Source organism: Protopterus annectens, chromosome 13.part0 (genome assembly GCF_019279795.1).
Source record: "Protopterus annectens isolate FY-2018-M chromosome 13.part0, PAN1.0, whole genome shotgun sequence".
Classification (NCBI taxonomy): Eukaryota; Metazoa; Chordata; order Ceratodontiformes; family Protopteridae; genus Protopterus; species Protopterus annectens.
In genome coordinates, this window is record NC_056747.1 from 1,174,413,558 (window position 1) to 1,174,431,377 (window position 17,820).

The 17,820-nt window shown below is 44.1% G+C and overlaps 1 protein-coding gene across 1 annotated transcript in view; it reads left to right on the forward strand.

The window, feature by feature from the left end:
• Window positions 1-17,820, forward strand: part of DHX8 (DEAH-box helicase 8) — a 959,075-nt gene that overhangs the window by 817,640 nt on the left and 123,615 nt on the right. Inside the window, exon 21 of the mRNA XM_044055176.1 lies at window positions 6,925-7,121. Within this exon, the coding sequence (XP_043911111.1) occupies window positions 6,925-7,121 (197 nt within the window). The remainder of the gene's footprint in view (window positions 1-6,924; window positions 7,122-17,820) is intronic.

Sequence of the window (17,820 nt, forward strand, 5' to 3'; positions counted from 1 at the left end):
AAAAAGAGATTTACAACAGGGGCGGGCAATTCCAAAGCCACCAAGATTAACACCACAGCAAGAAACAAGGAGGGGGGGTGGGGAACTAACTGCAGAGAGACAGAGACACAGTATTTACAGAATCAAAGACACAATATTTACTGACTCAAATCTTAAATAAGTGCAGAAAAATATACTTAAATCAGCTTGTGTCCAGTTGATATATGCAGACAAGTCTCAGTAGCCAGCAACTCGATTTAGATACGTTTCAAATGTTTACAAATTTTCTGCAAACTTGATCTGAGGTAATTGAGAGATGGGGATTCTGGGTAGAGGTGAAGCTCGAGAGTTTTTGGCTGGTGCGAACTGTACTAATGGCCGAGCCGGTTCCAAGATCTGAACCAAACCCATCTGTCAAGGGTAAATAAAGATCGACAACACAGCTGGAATATTATGGTGAGTGTATAACGTATTTTTCAGGGAGGAAGATACCATAGCTCACTTTGCTGAAAAAACAAATGTTTGGCAAAGTGAAATGCTTCCATATGTGTTTGTGCGTGTGTGTGTATATATACACACACACTTTTTTATATATATATATATATATATATATATATATATATATATATATAAACTGTGTGTGTATGTATACACACACGCACACACACACAGACGCATATATGTGTGTGTGTGCGCACGTGCGCGCGCGCATATATATATATATATATATATATATATATATATATATATTTTTTTTTTTTTTTTTTTTTATGTATTTATATATGCATACATGTTTAAACACACACATTGGAAATAAGCAGTTATTGCTGTATGGAGAAGGTTCATAGATTAGTACTAGGCTAACTGCCCTTGCGAGCCATTTTAAGCCTAGCCAATTATAGCTTGCAAGACTCAAACCCTGAACCTTGTGTTTGTAAGGCAAACACTTTAACTATTAGGCCACCCTCCCAGCCCATTTAGCAGCCTGACAGTGGATTAACTGTACACATTCACAGTAACAGTAGCTGTAGGCTAGAGGCCTCACATGTACTGCACACATGGGTGCAGACACTGAAAGAGATGGCATTAGACCCCTCCCGTTTTGCAGATGTTCTTCGTGTTTTACTGTTGCAGTCTTTACTGTTGGGATTTCCTGCCGTGAAAGCCCTTGACCAACCAGACTACCAGGGAAAACTTTTTTCGGCTCTCAGGCTGGGGATTCCCCCACCAACGTCGAGTCAAGTATAAAGAGAGCCAGCCTGCATCACCACTTCAGTCTTTTCTTGCTGCAGGAGCCTAAAGCAGTGTACAAGTGCATTGGTCGGTCTGCACCAGAGAAAAGTTGTCATCGGAAAGATAAGTACCCTGTTGGGGAACTCCTTTCTTTTTTCTTTAACTCATGCCAGATAAAGTAAATAATTGTCACCACTGTGGTAAATAAATCCCACACAGAGACTTCCATATGGCTTGTGTCACTTGTTTAGGCCCAGATCACAACGTCCCAAATTGCCATTTCTGTGCTAGGTTTAACACTAGAACTGTTAGGTGTAGGGGCTAAATTCTTAGCATGTTTTCTGCGACAAGAATCTGTACAGTCACGTCCCATGGCTTCCACTGGTCATTCCAAACTTGAATTTCCTAAGAGCAAAAAAGAAACGTAAGCTAAGGTCTTTGGATGAGAACCATTCTCCCTCTGACTCTCCTACTAGACTTGTGATCATTGAGGAAGGTGAGGCGCTTTCACAGCCCCCTTCAGCCTTTGATACTGTGACCCAAGCCTCTGTTGAAACCCATTTGGAGTCTGACATGCCATCAGTCCTTTCAACTTCTATTGCACATACTTTCAGCTCATTGGTTGGGTCTCAGACTGCTCAGCAGGCCATGGCTTCCAACAGGTGTTGACTAACCGGCAACACAAGAAGGCCTAGGCCTACACTACCGTAGCTTCAACCCAGAAAGTCAGGCACCAGGTCATCGGATGCACCTAGGTCTAATGCTGAAGCCACCACAAAGAAAGACAATGTGGCAGGGCCTTCACCTAGGCCTGTTAGCTCCAAGTTTCAGGGACCCCGGTAACATTTGATCAAAGTGGCTGAAGATTTAATTAACATTGTACACAGACAACAGGGGACATTACAGCAGGAAAAAGAAAGAGATGCCCTTCCTGAAAATTTTCCAGACCCATTACAATCAGAAGAAGGCTCTGATTTGGAGGAATCTGGCTCAGAGACAGGCCCCTCTTACACACCCTATGAGGAATCTGATTCAGAAGAAAATCTTCCTTCCGCTTCCCCACCTGCAGCTCTCACTTTTAGAGAGAACTCCATGCTGTGAAACAGAGAGTTATGGAGTTCTTGGACCTCCCTGAACATAAATCTTCAGCTATTCCACCTATCTTGGAAGTGGTGGAGCATGTTTTCCAGGATGTCTCCTTGAATCCTAACTCCCTCCCCCGCTGCCCCTAGAAAAGCAGACAGGTTCTACATTGTACAAGACTCTCACAAATATCTGTTCAAAAACTCCCTCTGCTGATCCAGAAGTGGTCACCCTGGGGCCTAAAAGGGCTAGAGCCAGTTCCTCCAGGAACCTTTTGCCTACAGACAAAGAGAGTAGGGCCTTTACTAGGTCCAGAAAGAAAGTATATACTTCCGCCTCTCTGTGAGGGTCCTCAGCTGTCAATTCCATATGATCAAATACCAGCAAACCATTCTTGACCAACTTAAGCAAAAGATGTCAGCCCTAGAGGATAATAATCTTTCCAAAGAACTTTTAGACTTGTGCCACGCCAGTTTCCAGGTAGCTAAATATTCCCTGTACTGTGGATATGATGCCATGGAGGCCTTCGCATTGGCAGCTGCCACTGGCTCAGTTTTCGGAAGACATGCTTGACTTAGGGAACAATCTCTCCCTGATCATGTAAAGGCTAGCCTCTTGGATGCACTCTTTGTCAAGGACTGCCTTTTTGGCCCTAAAGCAGAAGTAGTCTTTAAAAATATAGAGGACAAGGCTAAGTCTATGCAAACAGTCAAGGACTTTCATCAAGTGCAGCCTCCCAGGTTCATCGGGAACTTCTCTGCTAAGCATTGGTCCTTTCCCTCCCAGCCTAGGAGTAATCGGAGGAAGCCTCAGAGGGACAGAACCCCCAGGCAAAGATCTCAGCAGCAAATATCAAGGCAGTGGACCTCAGAACCCCACAGGCAAGGGAGTTCTAGGCCACAAGCCCTGCCAGAGAACATTTATGACTCTCTCTGTCTGCTCCACCCTCCCATCCCCACCATAAAACTAGGAAAAAGGCAGTCACTTTTCCATCAAAACTGAACCCACATCACTTCAGATCAGTGAGTTCTAGACATTATTTAAATGGTTATAAACTCCCTTTCAAAGAGCCTTTAAAATCCTCAGGTTACCAAGACGTTAAAATCAAAAATCACAAGCTCTCAAACAAATTCAAATTCTGTGCTCCCAGGGAGCAGTGAAGCCAGTTCCAGAAGAACAAAAAGGGAAAGGATTTTAGTCCCCAGAAAAGGAAGGCTTTTGGCATTGCATTCTAGACCTGTCTAACTTAAATCAATTTCTCAGGGTGCCAAAATTCAAAATGCTGACCCTTCAAAAATTGCTACCCATGATAACCCCTCAGGCCTTCATGGTCTCAGTAGACCTAAAGGATGCCTGTTTGCACCTTCCCATTCAGAAGTCACACAGAAGCTTTCTTTGCTTCAGAACAAGCTCCAATCACTGTCAGTTTTCAGCACTGACGTTTGGATTGTCTACCGCTGCTAAGGTTTCCATAAAGTTATTGCCATTGACTTTTGTAGGACCAAAGGGGTCCATATTTGCCCCTGCCTGGACAATTGGCAAATCAGTGGCTTTTATCAGGCAGAGACCTGCAAGGACCTGAAATTCACACAGGAACTCCTGACTTCCCTGGGATTTACACTAAACCTCAAGGAATTCATCACTATCCCTACCAAACAGACAGTTTTCTTAGGGGCACTCCTGGACTTGTTTCTTCAGAGAGCCTTCCTTCCCCCGAACAAAGTCACCTTCTTGACAGCCCTAATTCCAAAAAAATCCAGGAAAAGCAATTCATCACACCCAGAGAATTCCTCAGAGTACTGGCATACATGGCATCCTGTATCTTCATGGTGCCCCTAGCCAAGCTGTACATGAGAAAGCTTCAGTGGTACCTGAAGAACATCTGGTGCCAGAACGCTCAGTCCCTGGACACTGAAATACACGTGATACCTTGCCTCAGACAGGAGTTCACATGGTGCATGCAGGCTTGCACCGAGAATTAGGGCCTACCCTTCAGATTCAACCCCCAGGGCCAAACCCTCACCACGGATGCTTCACAGATAGCCTGCTGGGGGGGGGCTATATTCTACACTTCCAAACCCAAGGAATATGAGTCACTCAGCACACACAAATTGGAAAGAACGTATGGCAGTGCAAAAAGGATTACTGGCCTTCAAAGAAAAATGGATACCAGGGGTTCTGGTAGTACAAACATACAATACCTCAATTATGTTACATAAACAGGCAAGGAAACACTCGATCCTGTGCTCTGTGCTGTCTAGCAGTGCAAGTTTTGGGTTTCTACTCCTCCTTGAGCTCACCAATCAGAAATCTTGGCTGTTACCACAGAGGGTAGACATCCTCACCCAGAACAAGGGGAACATTGTGCATCCCAACCTTCAGACTGGATAATTCTACAGCACCCAACTCCAACATCAACTTAAGTCAGCAAGTGCAAAACATTCTAAAAGAGTCTAGGTCTAACACTTGAAAATCTTACTCAGCCAAATGGAAATGATTCTCTGGTGCCAGAAGCACCACCTTGAACCAAATTTGGCTAATACTGCAACCATCCCGGAGTACCTGGCCAGTCTGGTGGATAAAGGCCTGTCTTATTCCTCTGTTAAGATACATACCTCAGCCATCTCTGCTCACATCCCTGTTATTCTTCAAATCTTTTCACACCCCTGCTGAAACAATTTATTTGGGGTGTCATTCTCATTAGGCCTCCCAGGAGGAAACCCACCCCTCCATGGGACCTCAATTATGTCCTAGAATATTTGACTTTGCCTCCTTTTGAGCCTGCAGCTAATGCTTCAGTAAAGTTTCTCACTTGGAAAACTGCCCTGCTGCTGGCTTTCACTTCAGCCAGGAGAGTATCAGAGTTGCAGGCTGTTATGGCAGAGAAACCTGTCATTATCTTCCATAAAGACAGGATTTCCCTCAGAATTAATCCTACCTTCATGCCCAGGGTAGTCATGAATGTGTCTCTAAATCAGGCCATTCATCTACCTACCTTCTTCCCAACCTTGAAAACAGAGTGGAAAGAATACTTCACTCTTTGAATGTGCACAGAGTGACAGAATGCTCTGCTTCTACCTAGACAGGACAAAATCATTGAGAAAATCAGACCAACTGTTTATAACCTTCACCCCTGACTCTGAAGGAAAGCCAGCTTCTAGACAGACTATTTCCAAGTGGATATCTCACTGCATTTCTTTCTGTTACAGCCATCACAGCAAAAAGCTTCCTAAATTGATTAGGCCACACACTGCTATTGCCACAGCTACTTCTGCAGATTTCCTTAAGGGGGTCCCCATTAAAGACATTTTGGAGACAGCCATCTGGTCTTTTGTGCATACCTTCACAAGCCACTACCACCTGGCAGTCTTTTCTAAGTCCAGAGCAGGAGTTGCATCTGCAGTCCTGCAGGGGATCCTCTCCATGATCTCCTTCCACCCTCGATTAGCTTTGGGAATCACCCCAACAGTCAGGATTGCAACAGTGAAACATGAAGAACATAGTACAGTTGTGTACACTTACCATAAGTGTAGATGTTCAAGTGTATTCACTGTTGCAGTCTTATTTCCCTCCTACCCCCTCAGCCTATTACTTAGGCTACAGATTCAGCTCAAATTGTCATGGGACACTTCCCCAGGCTACCCTTGCTTTAGGTCCTCCTACTTTGGTTCACATATGATCCACTTTGGGCTCCTTCTAGAAGAGATCAAGAAAATACTGATGTGATGACGCAGGCTTGCTGTCTTCATACCTGAGCGTACTGACGTCAGTGGAGGCATCTGCCAGCCTGGGAGGCAAAAAGAGAGCCAAGGGCTTTCACAGCAGGAAGTCCCAACAGTTAGGACTACAGCAGTGAATACAGTCGAACATCTACACTTGTGGTAAGTGTACACAACTGTACTTTTGCTTTGTACTATGGGAGTTCCTCATTTACTGCTATTTTCTGGTGACTTGTTTCTCAACTATGTTTGAAGCTTTCTATTTGTTCCACATAGGCAAATTCATTCTGAAACATGTTTGATGGAGGTTGCTTAGCTGATCTTGGTTAGGAGCCAACCAGAGGAAGAGGTGATTATTGTAGAGTGCCAAGGTAGCTGCTGTGCCTCTGCAAATCAGGCTGGTGACTGGGATCTGTGGCCAGGACAAGTCTGCATCCACTCTGTACACATGCCCACAAGAATGGTGTAGTATAGGTATCAGTTTAGATATCACTGCATGTGCCAGTGAGATCATGGAGAAGTAGCCTGTGTAGGTTGAGCAGAACTACTTTGTCACTTGTGGTTTGATGGTGCTCCTTATTACCACCCTGAATCTTTGTCCCCTTAGTAAGAGGTAAAAAGCAAATGGGTTATCACATGGTTGGTACAAGAGACAGAGTCCACTTCCTGTGCCAGAAAGTTAGATCACATCCATCACCATCCTGGATGTGAGGCATCTTCTGTTCAGTAATTTAATGTGTCATTTGTCTGGAATCTGGAAAGTAGCAGTTGGCCATCCTTTTCTTTCAGTGTTTCTGAGACAGATGAATTTTTTACCTCTCATTCTTATATTGTTTTATGGGAACTGAAACTTTGAATTATTTTAACACAGTTAGATAAACGTTATTTATGTAAGTATATGCTTTTATAGGACAAACAGGCACTTGCTGATCAAAAGAAAGCAAAGTTCCATCAGACTGAAGGTGATCATCTCACATTATTAGCAGTTTACAACTCATGGAAAAATAACAAGTTCTCCAACCCTTGGTGTTATGAGAACTTCATTCAAGCTCGCTCATTGCGCAGGGCACAGGACATCCGAAAGCAGATGTTGGGAATCATGGACAGGTAAGTGGACTTTCTCTTTACTAACTTCTATCTCTGTATACTATTAGAATGCGTAAGTGTAACTACTGTATGTGTATACATGTAAATAGAAATGTAACTACTCTGTGTTTAACTGGAACTAAGTATAATGCAATGTAAACAAATGGAGCTTTTCTACCTGACCCTCTGCTGAAAATGGGTATTCCCCAGTTGGACTTTCCTGGTAAAAAGTTAAATAAATAGATAATTAGCTGGAATTGTTGGATGTCTAGGCACAGAATGCTTTTCCTAAGAGCAGATGAATCAGTGGATATTGCAGCTCTGTACCACATTTCTAACTTATTTATTTGAAATTATTGGTTCAGATACTTGTATACAACATGTGGTAAATAGCGGAGTCCGAAATGAGATAACAGCACTCTGAAAGTAAGTGTGAACCAAATGAAATTTTAGGTTTCTGGTTTCAACAATGAAGCAGTATGTACTTAACTGTGTACTTGTGGGGCTCTTAAACCAGTGTTGCGTGGAACTAGGCTCCTCATCAATACATGAAAAAAAGTTCATGAAACTACTGCAAAAAATCAGACCTTTAAAGAACAGCTCCTGATAGCAAATAGGGAAAAAACACTGTATATGCTGGCTTGCATAGATTGTAATATATGTAGAAAATTATTGTAACAGTGGAAGGCTTACTAGGGAAATGCGATACTGCTTTACAGTAGTTTCTGTGCCATTGATCAAGTCTAAAGTGGACGTGGTTGCCAAGTGCATCTCACAGATTACTGCTTGATTACTGATTGTCCTTGAAAATCACTGCTGGTTTGTTTTCTATTAGTGGGTCGACAATAATGCAAAATTTGGGGTATTTTCAGTTTTTAGATTGTGTGACTAAAGTTAGTATAAAAAGTTGTGTGTGTGCAAGTGTATGGAGGCTTCCTTTTGTCTAGTCAAAGGTTCAACTAGTTTATTTTGCCTAGTTTTAGCCTCAACTGGAAGTTATCCTACTATCCATAGTAGAACCCTCTAGGGCATTTGCAACTTAAAATACCGTATGCAGTAATGCAGTGTTTGCATTTTTTGGATAAAATGTTCAGTTTCAAGATGTACAATGTAACTTTCTTTCTTTTTTTTTTTTTTTTTTTTTTTTTTTTGTCAAAGTACCTTATATGTTTATAGGTGTTTACTAGGCTAATGACCACAAGGGCCCTTTTAAGCCTAGCCATGCATCTCAAATCTCTGACAAGTTCTGATACCCTAGAGAAGTGTTAAGTTGGAGCCTAGGAGATGAAGCATTTACAGGTTACCTGTGTCCATTAGAGACATAGGTGCCAAACCAGGGATGAATTTCCGGTTTCCCATCCAGTTGTCCAAGTTATACTTGAATTGGGTTAAGGATGAACTCTGCTTCACATGAAATGTGAGCTTGTTCCATATACACGGTAGTCTCTGGGATACATACCTATCTCTCCAGCAGGTCCTGTTTATATCACAGGCAAGGTTAAAGTCTTTAGAATGAGTAATTCTGGTGCTGTTTGTTTTGTGGATTGTGCAGGAGGTCCGTCAGAGTGGGGTCTGACAGTGCCTTGTAATTCTGGTGCTGTTTGTTTTGTGGATTGTGCAGGAGGTCCGTCAGAGTGGGGTCTGACAGTGCCTTGTATGCCAGGCGTAGATCTCTCCTCAAAACCCTAAGGAGACAGAATGCAGGGATAGGACCTTGAGGCGGTCTGCATAGAACATTTTACTTACACCTTGTATTCTTTTAGTGAGGAACCTCTGTGGACGTTCCAGTTGTTGGGTATGTCTGGTTAGGTACATACCAAAGGGGGCATTGTACTTATTGATAGGTCTGATGAATGCTGAATACAGTGAAACAATGACTTCCTTGGACTTAGATGCCATACCTTTGTTTATAAGTTGCGCAACATAGAATGATTTCCTCACCACTGTTGATACATAGGTTCATAGGTAGGTACTAGGCTATCTGCCCAAAGGCATTTATAAGCCTATCCAGAATGTGTTGGGTTTCGCCGCCCCCTTAGATTAGTTCCCTGTGCCTCTGTCCAGCAGAGCCACTGAAGTAATCCCCGAGGTAAACTTTCTGATGTTCATCGTGCATACAGCTGCAGTCATCACACTTGGGTTATCATGCCGTCAGGCGGGTCCTCGGTCGGCCGAATTCCAAAGTCTAGGTCCAGCGTCGGTTGTCGTCGCTTCTTCCCTGATGTCAGTGCGGCAGGGGTATAAAAGAGGCAGCCAACGCCATTTTCTTCAGTCTTTCTTGCTGCTCGGTGCCCGAAGCAGAAGCAGTTCGCAAGTGCCAGTCGGCCAGCTCCTGAGATTTACGAACAGTATTTCAGCCGAAGTCTTCTTTAAAGCTAAGTACCCTGTTGGGGAAATTTTTCTTGCCTCAGACCGATGTCAGACAAAGTTAATAATTGCATTTCTTGTGGGAAGCAAATACCGCATAAGGATTTTCACTCTTACTGTATACCTTGCTTAGGGCCAGACCATGACGTCTCGGCCTGCCGTTTTTGTGCTAGGTTTAACAAGCGCACTATTAAGCGCCAGGCGGAGTTCGCCCTTTACTATTTTGGCAAAAAATATAATTATATCATGTCGGATACACCGACGCCAGTTTTAGGCAAAAGACGCAAGGATAAGGATAGGCATCCGAGGCCTGCACCGAGTACTGAGATCACGCTTAGGCCAACTACCAGTTTTCCGGTTCTCGGCGAGGTGCCTACGCAACCCCTGACTACTGATGAATCTATCCCTCACTTAGGACTATACCTTACCTAGAATCTTTCAAAACTCAACTTTTCTCATTTCTATCCTCCAAACGCAAATGCTCCTGCTTTCACCCTACATAAATACAAATACATTTCCCCATTGAGCCTACTAAACTCCTGATGCAAACTTCACTACGTCCTCTCCTTTTCTATTTACCTTACTCAAACTTATTCCATCACCTTCTGTTCTTTCAATTTCTCTCTCAACTCTTAGCATGTATATAACACAACTGTCCAGTAATCACTGATGCCTATTTCTTGACAATTGATTCCTATTGCTCTGAATGTAAAAACCTGCAACTTTGTCTCATTGCTTGTACAATGACAATTTATTATTTTACTATACCTGTTTTGCATGAATTCATACTTGTATTTTTACCTCTGTATTTGAAATTTCTTTTTGTAACCTCTTATTGTGTGTAGTGTGTGTTTTTTTTTTTGTGGAGCTTTTCTCCCCGGGCCTCCACTGAAAATGGGCACTTTCTGGCCCAGTGGACTTCCCCGGTAATCAAACTGAAATAAATAAATAAATAAATAAATAAATTTTACCGGCGACTTCAGTACCCGAGGCCGCAGGATCCTCGGTCCCCATTCCCACTGCAGATACCGACGCCACTCTTGGCCGGGAAACCAAAATTTTAGCGAGGCCTGCCATTTCTGAAGGCATTTTCAGGCCTATCGCCTCCCCTATGAAATCATTCACGAAGTCTAAAGCTGCAATGAAAGTTAAAAAACAAGGTCCTCAGACCCCCTCTCAAGGCCCCATACCTAAAAAACAGATGCTTAAAATGGCTGAGGATTTGATTACTCTCATCAGGGGTTCTCAACCCCCCTCAGACAAAAGACCCAGGTTGGAGGAAGACTACCCTTCCTCAGACCAGGCTTCTATTACTTCAGACCATTCTGAGGACCAGGATTACACCTATTCCCCATTTGATTATTCTGATGCTGAGGAGTCCATTCCCTCGGTCTCCCCCCTGAGGACTACTCTTTTGGGGAAACCCTGCATACATTGAGAGAGCACTTCCACTGGGAAGGCCAAGATTACTCAGATTCCAAGAAAAGGCTCAGGAAATTTCTACTACTTCCCCAGCATAGGCCCCTGGCTATTCCTCCTGTCTTAGATATTTTGGATGATGTGTATGCAGAAGCCAGTCTTAATCCAGACTCATTACCTCCAGCCCCTGTTAAACCAGACAGATATTACCGGGTTCCTTATTCTCACCAGTTCATTTATAAAAGCCATACTGCTGACCCAGAAACAATTTCACAGGGTCCCAAGGGGATTAAGGCCTCTACTGCTAAAAACCCTTTGCCTTCAGAGAGAGATTCTAGAGCATTAGAAAGGTGGGAGAAAAAGGTGTATACATCAGCCACTTTAACCATGAGGACATTAAACTGTCAATTTTATATGTTAAAATACCAACAGTTCTTGCTATCTCAGCTGAAAGGCAAAATGACACAAACAGAACCACCAGACTTGAAAGAGTTGCAGGATTTGTTGCATGGAGCAGAACAAGTAGGGAAAACATACCTTGCAGTGTGGATGTCCTTCATGGATGCATCTGCAGTCATAACAAGTGGGTTGTCCTGTCGTCAGGCAGCCCTGCAGTCGGCCGGATTCCAAAGTCCGGGTCCGGCTTCGGCTGATGTCGCACTCCACCCGACGTCATCTCTGTTGGTCTTCGGGTATAAAAGCATCAGCCGACGCCATTTTCCCCAGTCTTTCTTGCCGCGTGGCGCCCGAAGCAGAAGCTGTTCGCAAGTGCCGGTCGGTCGGATCCAGAGATTACTTCTACCGAATACTACTTCGAAGACTTCTAAAGCTAAGTACCCCGTTGGGGACTCTTTCTTGCCTCAGCCGATGTCAGAAAAAGTTAACAATTGTTTAACCTGTGGGAAACAAATACCTCATAAAGATTTCCACTCTTACTGTCTGCCTTGTTTAGGCCCAGCCCACGACGTAGCAGCCTGTTCGCCTGTGCCTCTTTCAACCGACGAACGCTTAGACGCAGGTCGGAGTTTGCAGAACAGTTTTTCGGTTCTGATTTTGCGTACATTATGCCGTCGGATCCTCCGACTACCCAATCTACCAAAAACGCAAAGATAAAGACCGACACTCGCGGTCCGCGGTTTCGGCCGAAACCACGGTAAAGCAAACCATGAGTGTCTCGGTTTCGGCGGAAACCGAGAAAACTGATCAAAGTACAGCTGAACCTATTCTTACAACTGAGGCCCCTGCTACAACTCTTGAATCGACCTCAGCAATTTTACCCACTACGGTGGTTGACTTATCAGACACCACCCCCTTGGATGTCTCTACCCCAGCACGTGGTGCTGCTAGGCCTCCAGCAGCCATGTCCATTAAGGCCTTCGCCAGGGCTAAAGCAGCCAAGACTACTAAAACAGTGCCTGTTAAACCCCCCACATCCAGGCCCTCTTCTAGTTCTCAAATGCTTTCTTTGGCAGAAGATTTAATTTCTTTAATTAGAGGATCTCAATCTCACCCAGACAGGGCCTCTCAGCCCCCAGAGAAGAGACCTAGGGCAGAGCCCCCTGAGCCAGTGTCTTCTGATGATTCTGCTGATGAATCCGACATAACTGACCAGCCAGAGGCTCCCTTCTCCAATTTTGAAGATTCTGATGCTGAAGAATCCATTCCAGCTGCTTCCCCACCAGAAGAATTCTCCTTTGGGGAAACCTTGCATGCCATGCGAGAACAGTTCCAATGGAAGCAACAGGATTTTTCAGACTCCAGAAAAATACTTAGGACCTTTCTGCACCTCCCACAGCACAGGCCCTTAGCTATACCTCCTGTTCTCTCTGTGGTGGATGATGCTTTCAATGATGTTTGCTCCACTCCAGATTCTTTACCCCCAGCCCCTGCCAAACCAGACAGATTTTACAGGGTGCCAGATACTCATCACCACCTTTACAAGGCCCCACTTGCAGACCCAGAAACTATATCCCAGGGTCCCAAGGCAGTAGCCGACCACAGCTAAAACCCTATTCCTTCTGAAAGGGAAGCAAGGTCATTAGACAGATGGGGTAAAAGGTCTACACTTCAGCTACTCTCTCAGCTAGAGCTTTAAACTGTCAGTTTCACATGATACAATACCAAGAGTTTATGCTTGATCAGTTAACTAAAAACTAACCACTGATGAATCTCTTGATAAGAAATATGTATTAGAGATGGTAAATAACATACAACAGGTTAGCAACCATTCCTTAAAATGTGGCTATGATGCACTGGAGGCTTCATTTAGATCAGCCATGACAGGCACAGTGATAAGAAGGCATGCATGGCTAAAGGAACAAGCTTTACCGGATCATGTTAAAGCTAAGTTGCTAGATGCTCCTATGGACAAGACAAGTTTGTTTGGTACACCTGCCCAGCAGGTTATGAAGAAAATGGAAGAAAAGGCAAAATCTGTTCAAACTGTTAAAGATTTCTTGCAGGTTCAACCCCAAGGTTTAGCAGGAACTGGCCTGCCAAAAATTGGTCCTTTCCTGACTCCACAAAATTTCAAAGGGGCAGGAATAGACGTTCCAGAGGCAGAAACCAATCCAGAGGAGGTGCCTACAGAGGACGACAGTGGCAAGGTAACAACAGAGGCACAGACACAGCCACTGCCACTACATCAGCACAACCACAGTGACTTAATCCTAAATCCGCCTACCAGGGAACAAATAGCAGCTCCTCTAGGCGGAAAGTTAACCTTATTTTCAAAGAACTGGCACTACATAACAAAAGACAAGTGGATTTTACAAACCATAGATCAAGGTTACCGGTTTCACTTCCACACTTTGCCAGTCAAAAGAGGAATGCCAAATCTACCTCCAAATCAAAAAACAGAGGCTCTACGCCAGATAATGGAGTTAGCAAACATGAGAGCCGTGGAAAAAGTGCCAACAACAGAACAAGGGAAGGGTTCTATTCCAGACTATTCCTAGTTCCAAGAAAGGAAAAAAGTTGGAGACCAATTCTCGACCTGTCCACCTTAAATACATACATCATTGTCCCAAAATTCAAAATGCTGACCCTACAGCAACTTCTTCCCATGCTGGGCAAGGAGTCTTGGCTGGTAACTCTAGATCTCAAGGAGGCATACCTGCACGTCCCCATTCGACCAATCTGCAGAAGATACCTCAGATTTCTTGCAGGATCAGAGCACTATCAATTCTCAGCATTGCCCTTTGGCTTATCTACTGCCCAGAGTATTCACAAAATGCCTGGCATCAGTAATTGCCCATTGCAGACTACAGGAATTCAAATTTACCCATACCTGGACGACTGCCTGCTACAAGGGGACAACAAAAGCAAGCTGACAACAGATTTACAAAGGGTCATTTACTTGCTACAAGGACTGGGATACACAGTCAATTTACAAAAGTCAAGGCTGATACCATCCCAAACAAGGACATTCTTGGGCGGAATTGGACACAGTACAACAAATGGCATTCCTGACTACAGAAAAACAAAAGAACTTCCTCTTTACTTCTTGGCACTAACAAAACTGAACAAGTTAACAGCAAGAAAAGTTCTGCAGGCCTTGGGCTTCATGGCATCATGCATAATCTTGGTCCCATTTGCCAGACTACATATGAGGAAACTACAGTGGTACCTAAAGAATTTATGGTCCCAACACAGACACAGTCTAGAAACAGAAATCCCACTAATTCCATGCTTAAAACAGGAGTTCCTATGGTGGGCTCAGGCATGCCAGTCAAACCCAGGCCTACCCTTTCGCAGATGTCAACCAAGCCAGACCATCACAACAGACGCTTCAGACCTAGGATGGGGCCCACATGCTGGACAAATGCGTGCAAGGATTGTGGACACAGGATCAACTTCACCTGCACATCAATCTAAAAGAAATGCTGGCAGTAAAACTGGCAATCCAAAAGTTCAAACCATTTCTCAAAGAGGGCCAGTTGATGATAAGGACAGACAACACCACAGTCATGTGGTACATCAACAAACAGGGAGGCACTCATTCATACCCCCTATGCAGAATGACCTTGGAGCTGTGGACCCTGGCACTCAGCTACAACATTCAGTTACAGGCAATATTTGTACCGCGGAAAGACAATACTCTAGCAGACATATTAAGCAGAACCACTTCGATGCCCACGAATGGAAGCTGCACCCGCACATCTTCAAGACCATCTCAAAGAAATGGGGAATGCCACAGATAGACCTATTCGCATCACCTCTCAATCACCAGCTCAAAAAATTCTGCACAAGGACATTCCACCCACTAGCATGGAAAGTGGACTCACTCTCCTTCAACTGGAAAGGCCTAACAGCATATGCATTCCCACCTCTTCCTTTGATACACAAGGTACTACTAAAACTCAAGGAAGAACGTCCAAGGATAATCCTGATAGCTCCAAACTGGCCAAGACAACACTGGTACCCACTACTGAAGAGCATGTCTCGGAACAATATGTGGCCAATACCCCTGATACCTTTGATGTTAACTCAGAACAACTACAGCATCATACATCCAAACCTAAAAACGCTGCAACTGACTGCATGGAACATCACATAGCAGCAGCTAATCCAGAACTTTCCCAAAGAGTTAAAGACATTATTCTTGAAGCACGCAGACCTTCAACAAGAAGGAACTATGCTGGAAAATGGAAAAGGTTTGTCATTTGGAGTACGGAAAGAGGAAAAGATGTGTCAAACATAGATATGCCTAACATTCTGGAGTATCTGGCGAACTTCTTCATTCAGGCCTGTCCTACTCCTCCATCAAGATACATGCATCAGCTATTTCAGCAGAATACAGCTTTGATCCACCTGTTTTTCGCACCCTTTGCTCAGGCAGTTCCTCAGAGGAATCAAGAATGTAAAACCCCAAGGAAACCACCATTACCAGCTTGGGATTTAAACTTTGTGCTAGAAAAGTTGACACTATCACCCTTTGAACCAGCAGCAACAGCAGACCTACAACACCTGTCATGGAAAACTGCTTTCCTACTGGCAATTACTTCAGCAAGGAGGGTTTCAGAACTACAGGCCTTAATGGCAGTGCAACCCTTCCTAATCTTCCACCAAGATAGAGTGTCCATGAGGACTAATCCTACATTTATGCCCAAGGTGGTATCCAGAGTGTCTTTAAACCAGGCAATCCACCTACCTACCTTCTTTCCCAACCCACAAAACAGAGGGAAAGAATACTGCATACCTTGGATGTACATAGACAGCTACGCTACTACTTGGACAGAACAAAAATAGCAGAAAGACTGACCAACTTTTGTAGCCTATGCAACAGGAAGGGAAGGAAAAGCTATTTCCAAACAGACAATCTCCAAATGGATAGGAAATTGCATACGATACTGTTACTCCTTCCATGGAAAACCAATTCCACAGAACATAAGACCTCATTCTACAAGGGCAACAGCCACTACCACAGCCTTCTTACGAGGAGTGGCAACCAAAGACATTATTGAGGCGGCTACTTGGACCTCCGTGCATACATTTGCCAAGCATTATAATTTGCCTCTATATTCCAGATCCCGAGCAGGGTTTGCCACTGCTGTACTGCAAGGGATCCTAAACACACCATAATCTACTTTTATCCTCCTCCCCTAGTTGGCTATGGTATTCTACCACTTGTTATGACTGCAGATGCATCCATGAAGGACATAGTACAGTTTTGTACCTACCATAAATGTAGATGTCCGAATTGGATAGCATCTGCAGTCAGGATTACCCTCCCTCCTTCCCTCTGTGGTACTCCTAGGGTGTTTACCCTCCTAATAGCTAGCTGTTGGGGAGTCTTTATGGTGTATTTGTTTGTATATATGTACATACATGCTTATTGTTGTGTTTACCTCTATCTATTTGGAAACATTGGCATCTATCCAAATTTTAGCCTGCAAGAGGGCTACTGGCATCTGGGGCAAGAAACACTGAGGAAAATGGCGTCGGCTGATGCTTTTATACCCGAAGACCAACAGAGATGACGTCGGGTGGAGTGCGACATCAGCCGAAGCCAGACCCGGACTTTGGAATCCGGCCGACTGCAGGGCTGCCTGACGACAGGACAACCCACTTGTTATGACTGCAGATGCTATCCAGTTCGGACATCTACATTTATGGTAGGTACAAAACTGTACTTTTTGATGCTTTAGAGGCCTCATGCAGAGCTGCTGTCACGGGGTCTGTCATATGTAGGCATGCTTGGATCAAAGAGCAAACCTTACCAGATCATGTCAAAGCAAAGTTATTAGATGCCCCACTACAAAAAGATGTATTGTTTGGTGTAAAAGCGGAGGAGGTACTAAAGAAAATGGAGGAAAAAGCGAAATCTATGCAAACAGTTAAAGATTTCTTGCAGGTGCAGCCTCCATGCTTCAGCAAAAACTGGCCTTCAAAAAATTGGTCCTTTCCAGCCACGGACAGACCCCAAAGGGGCAGATACAGATGCCCAAGGGGAAGAGGACAACCTCAAGGATCTTACAGAGCTAGACAGTGGCAAACACCAGCTCCCAGAGGTGGAGAAGATAGACCACAGTCATTTAGAAAACAGATGCAATGACTTTCCCCTATGCTTGCCAAACAAAGATATAATGGCAGCACCTTTGGGCGGAAAACTGGCCTTATTTTCAAAAAACTGGCACATTGTTACACAGGACAAATGGATTCTGGATATTATAGACAGAGGTTACAGGTTCCACTTTCACACCCTTCCAAAAATGAGAGGCATGCCAAACCTGCCACAAAATCAGTGGGCAGAGGCACAAAGGCAAATTTCCGCTCTCATGGATATGAAAGCAATTCAAGAGGTACCTGCAAAAGAACAAGGTCAAGGTTTTTATTCAAGACTATTTCTGGTACCAAGAAAGGACAAAGATTGAAGACCCATCTTAGACCTATCTATTCTAAACACATATCTAGAGGTACCAAAATTCAAGAT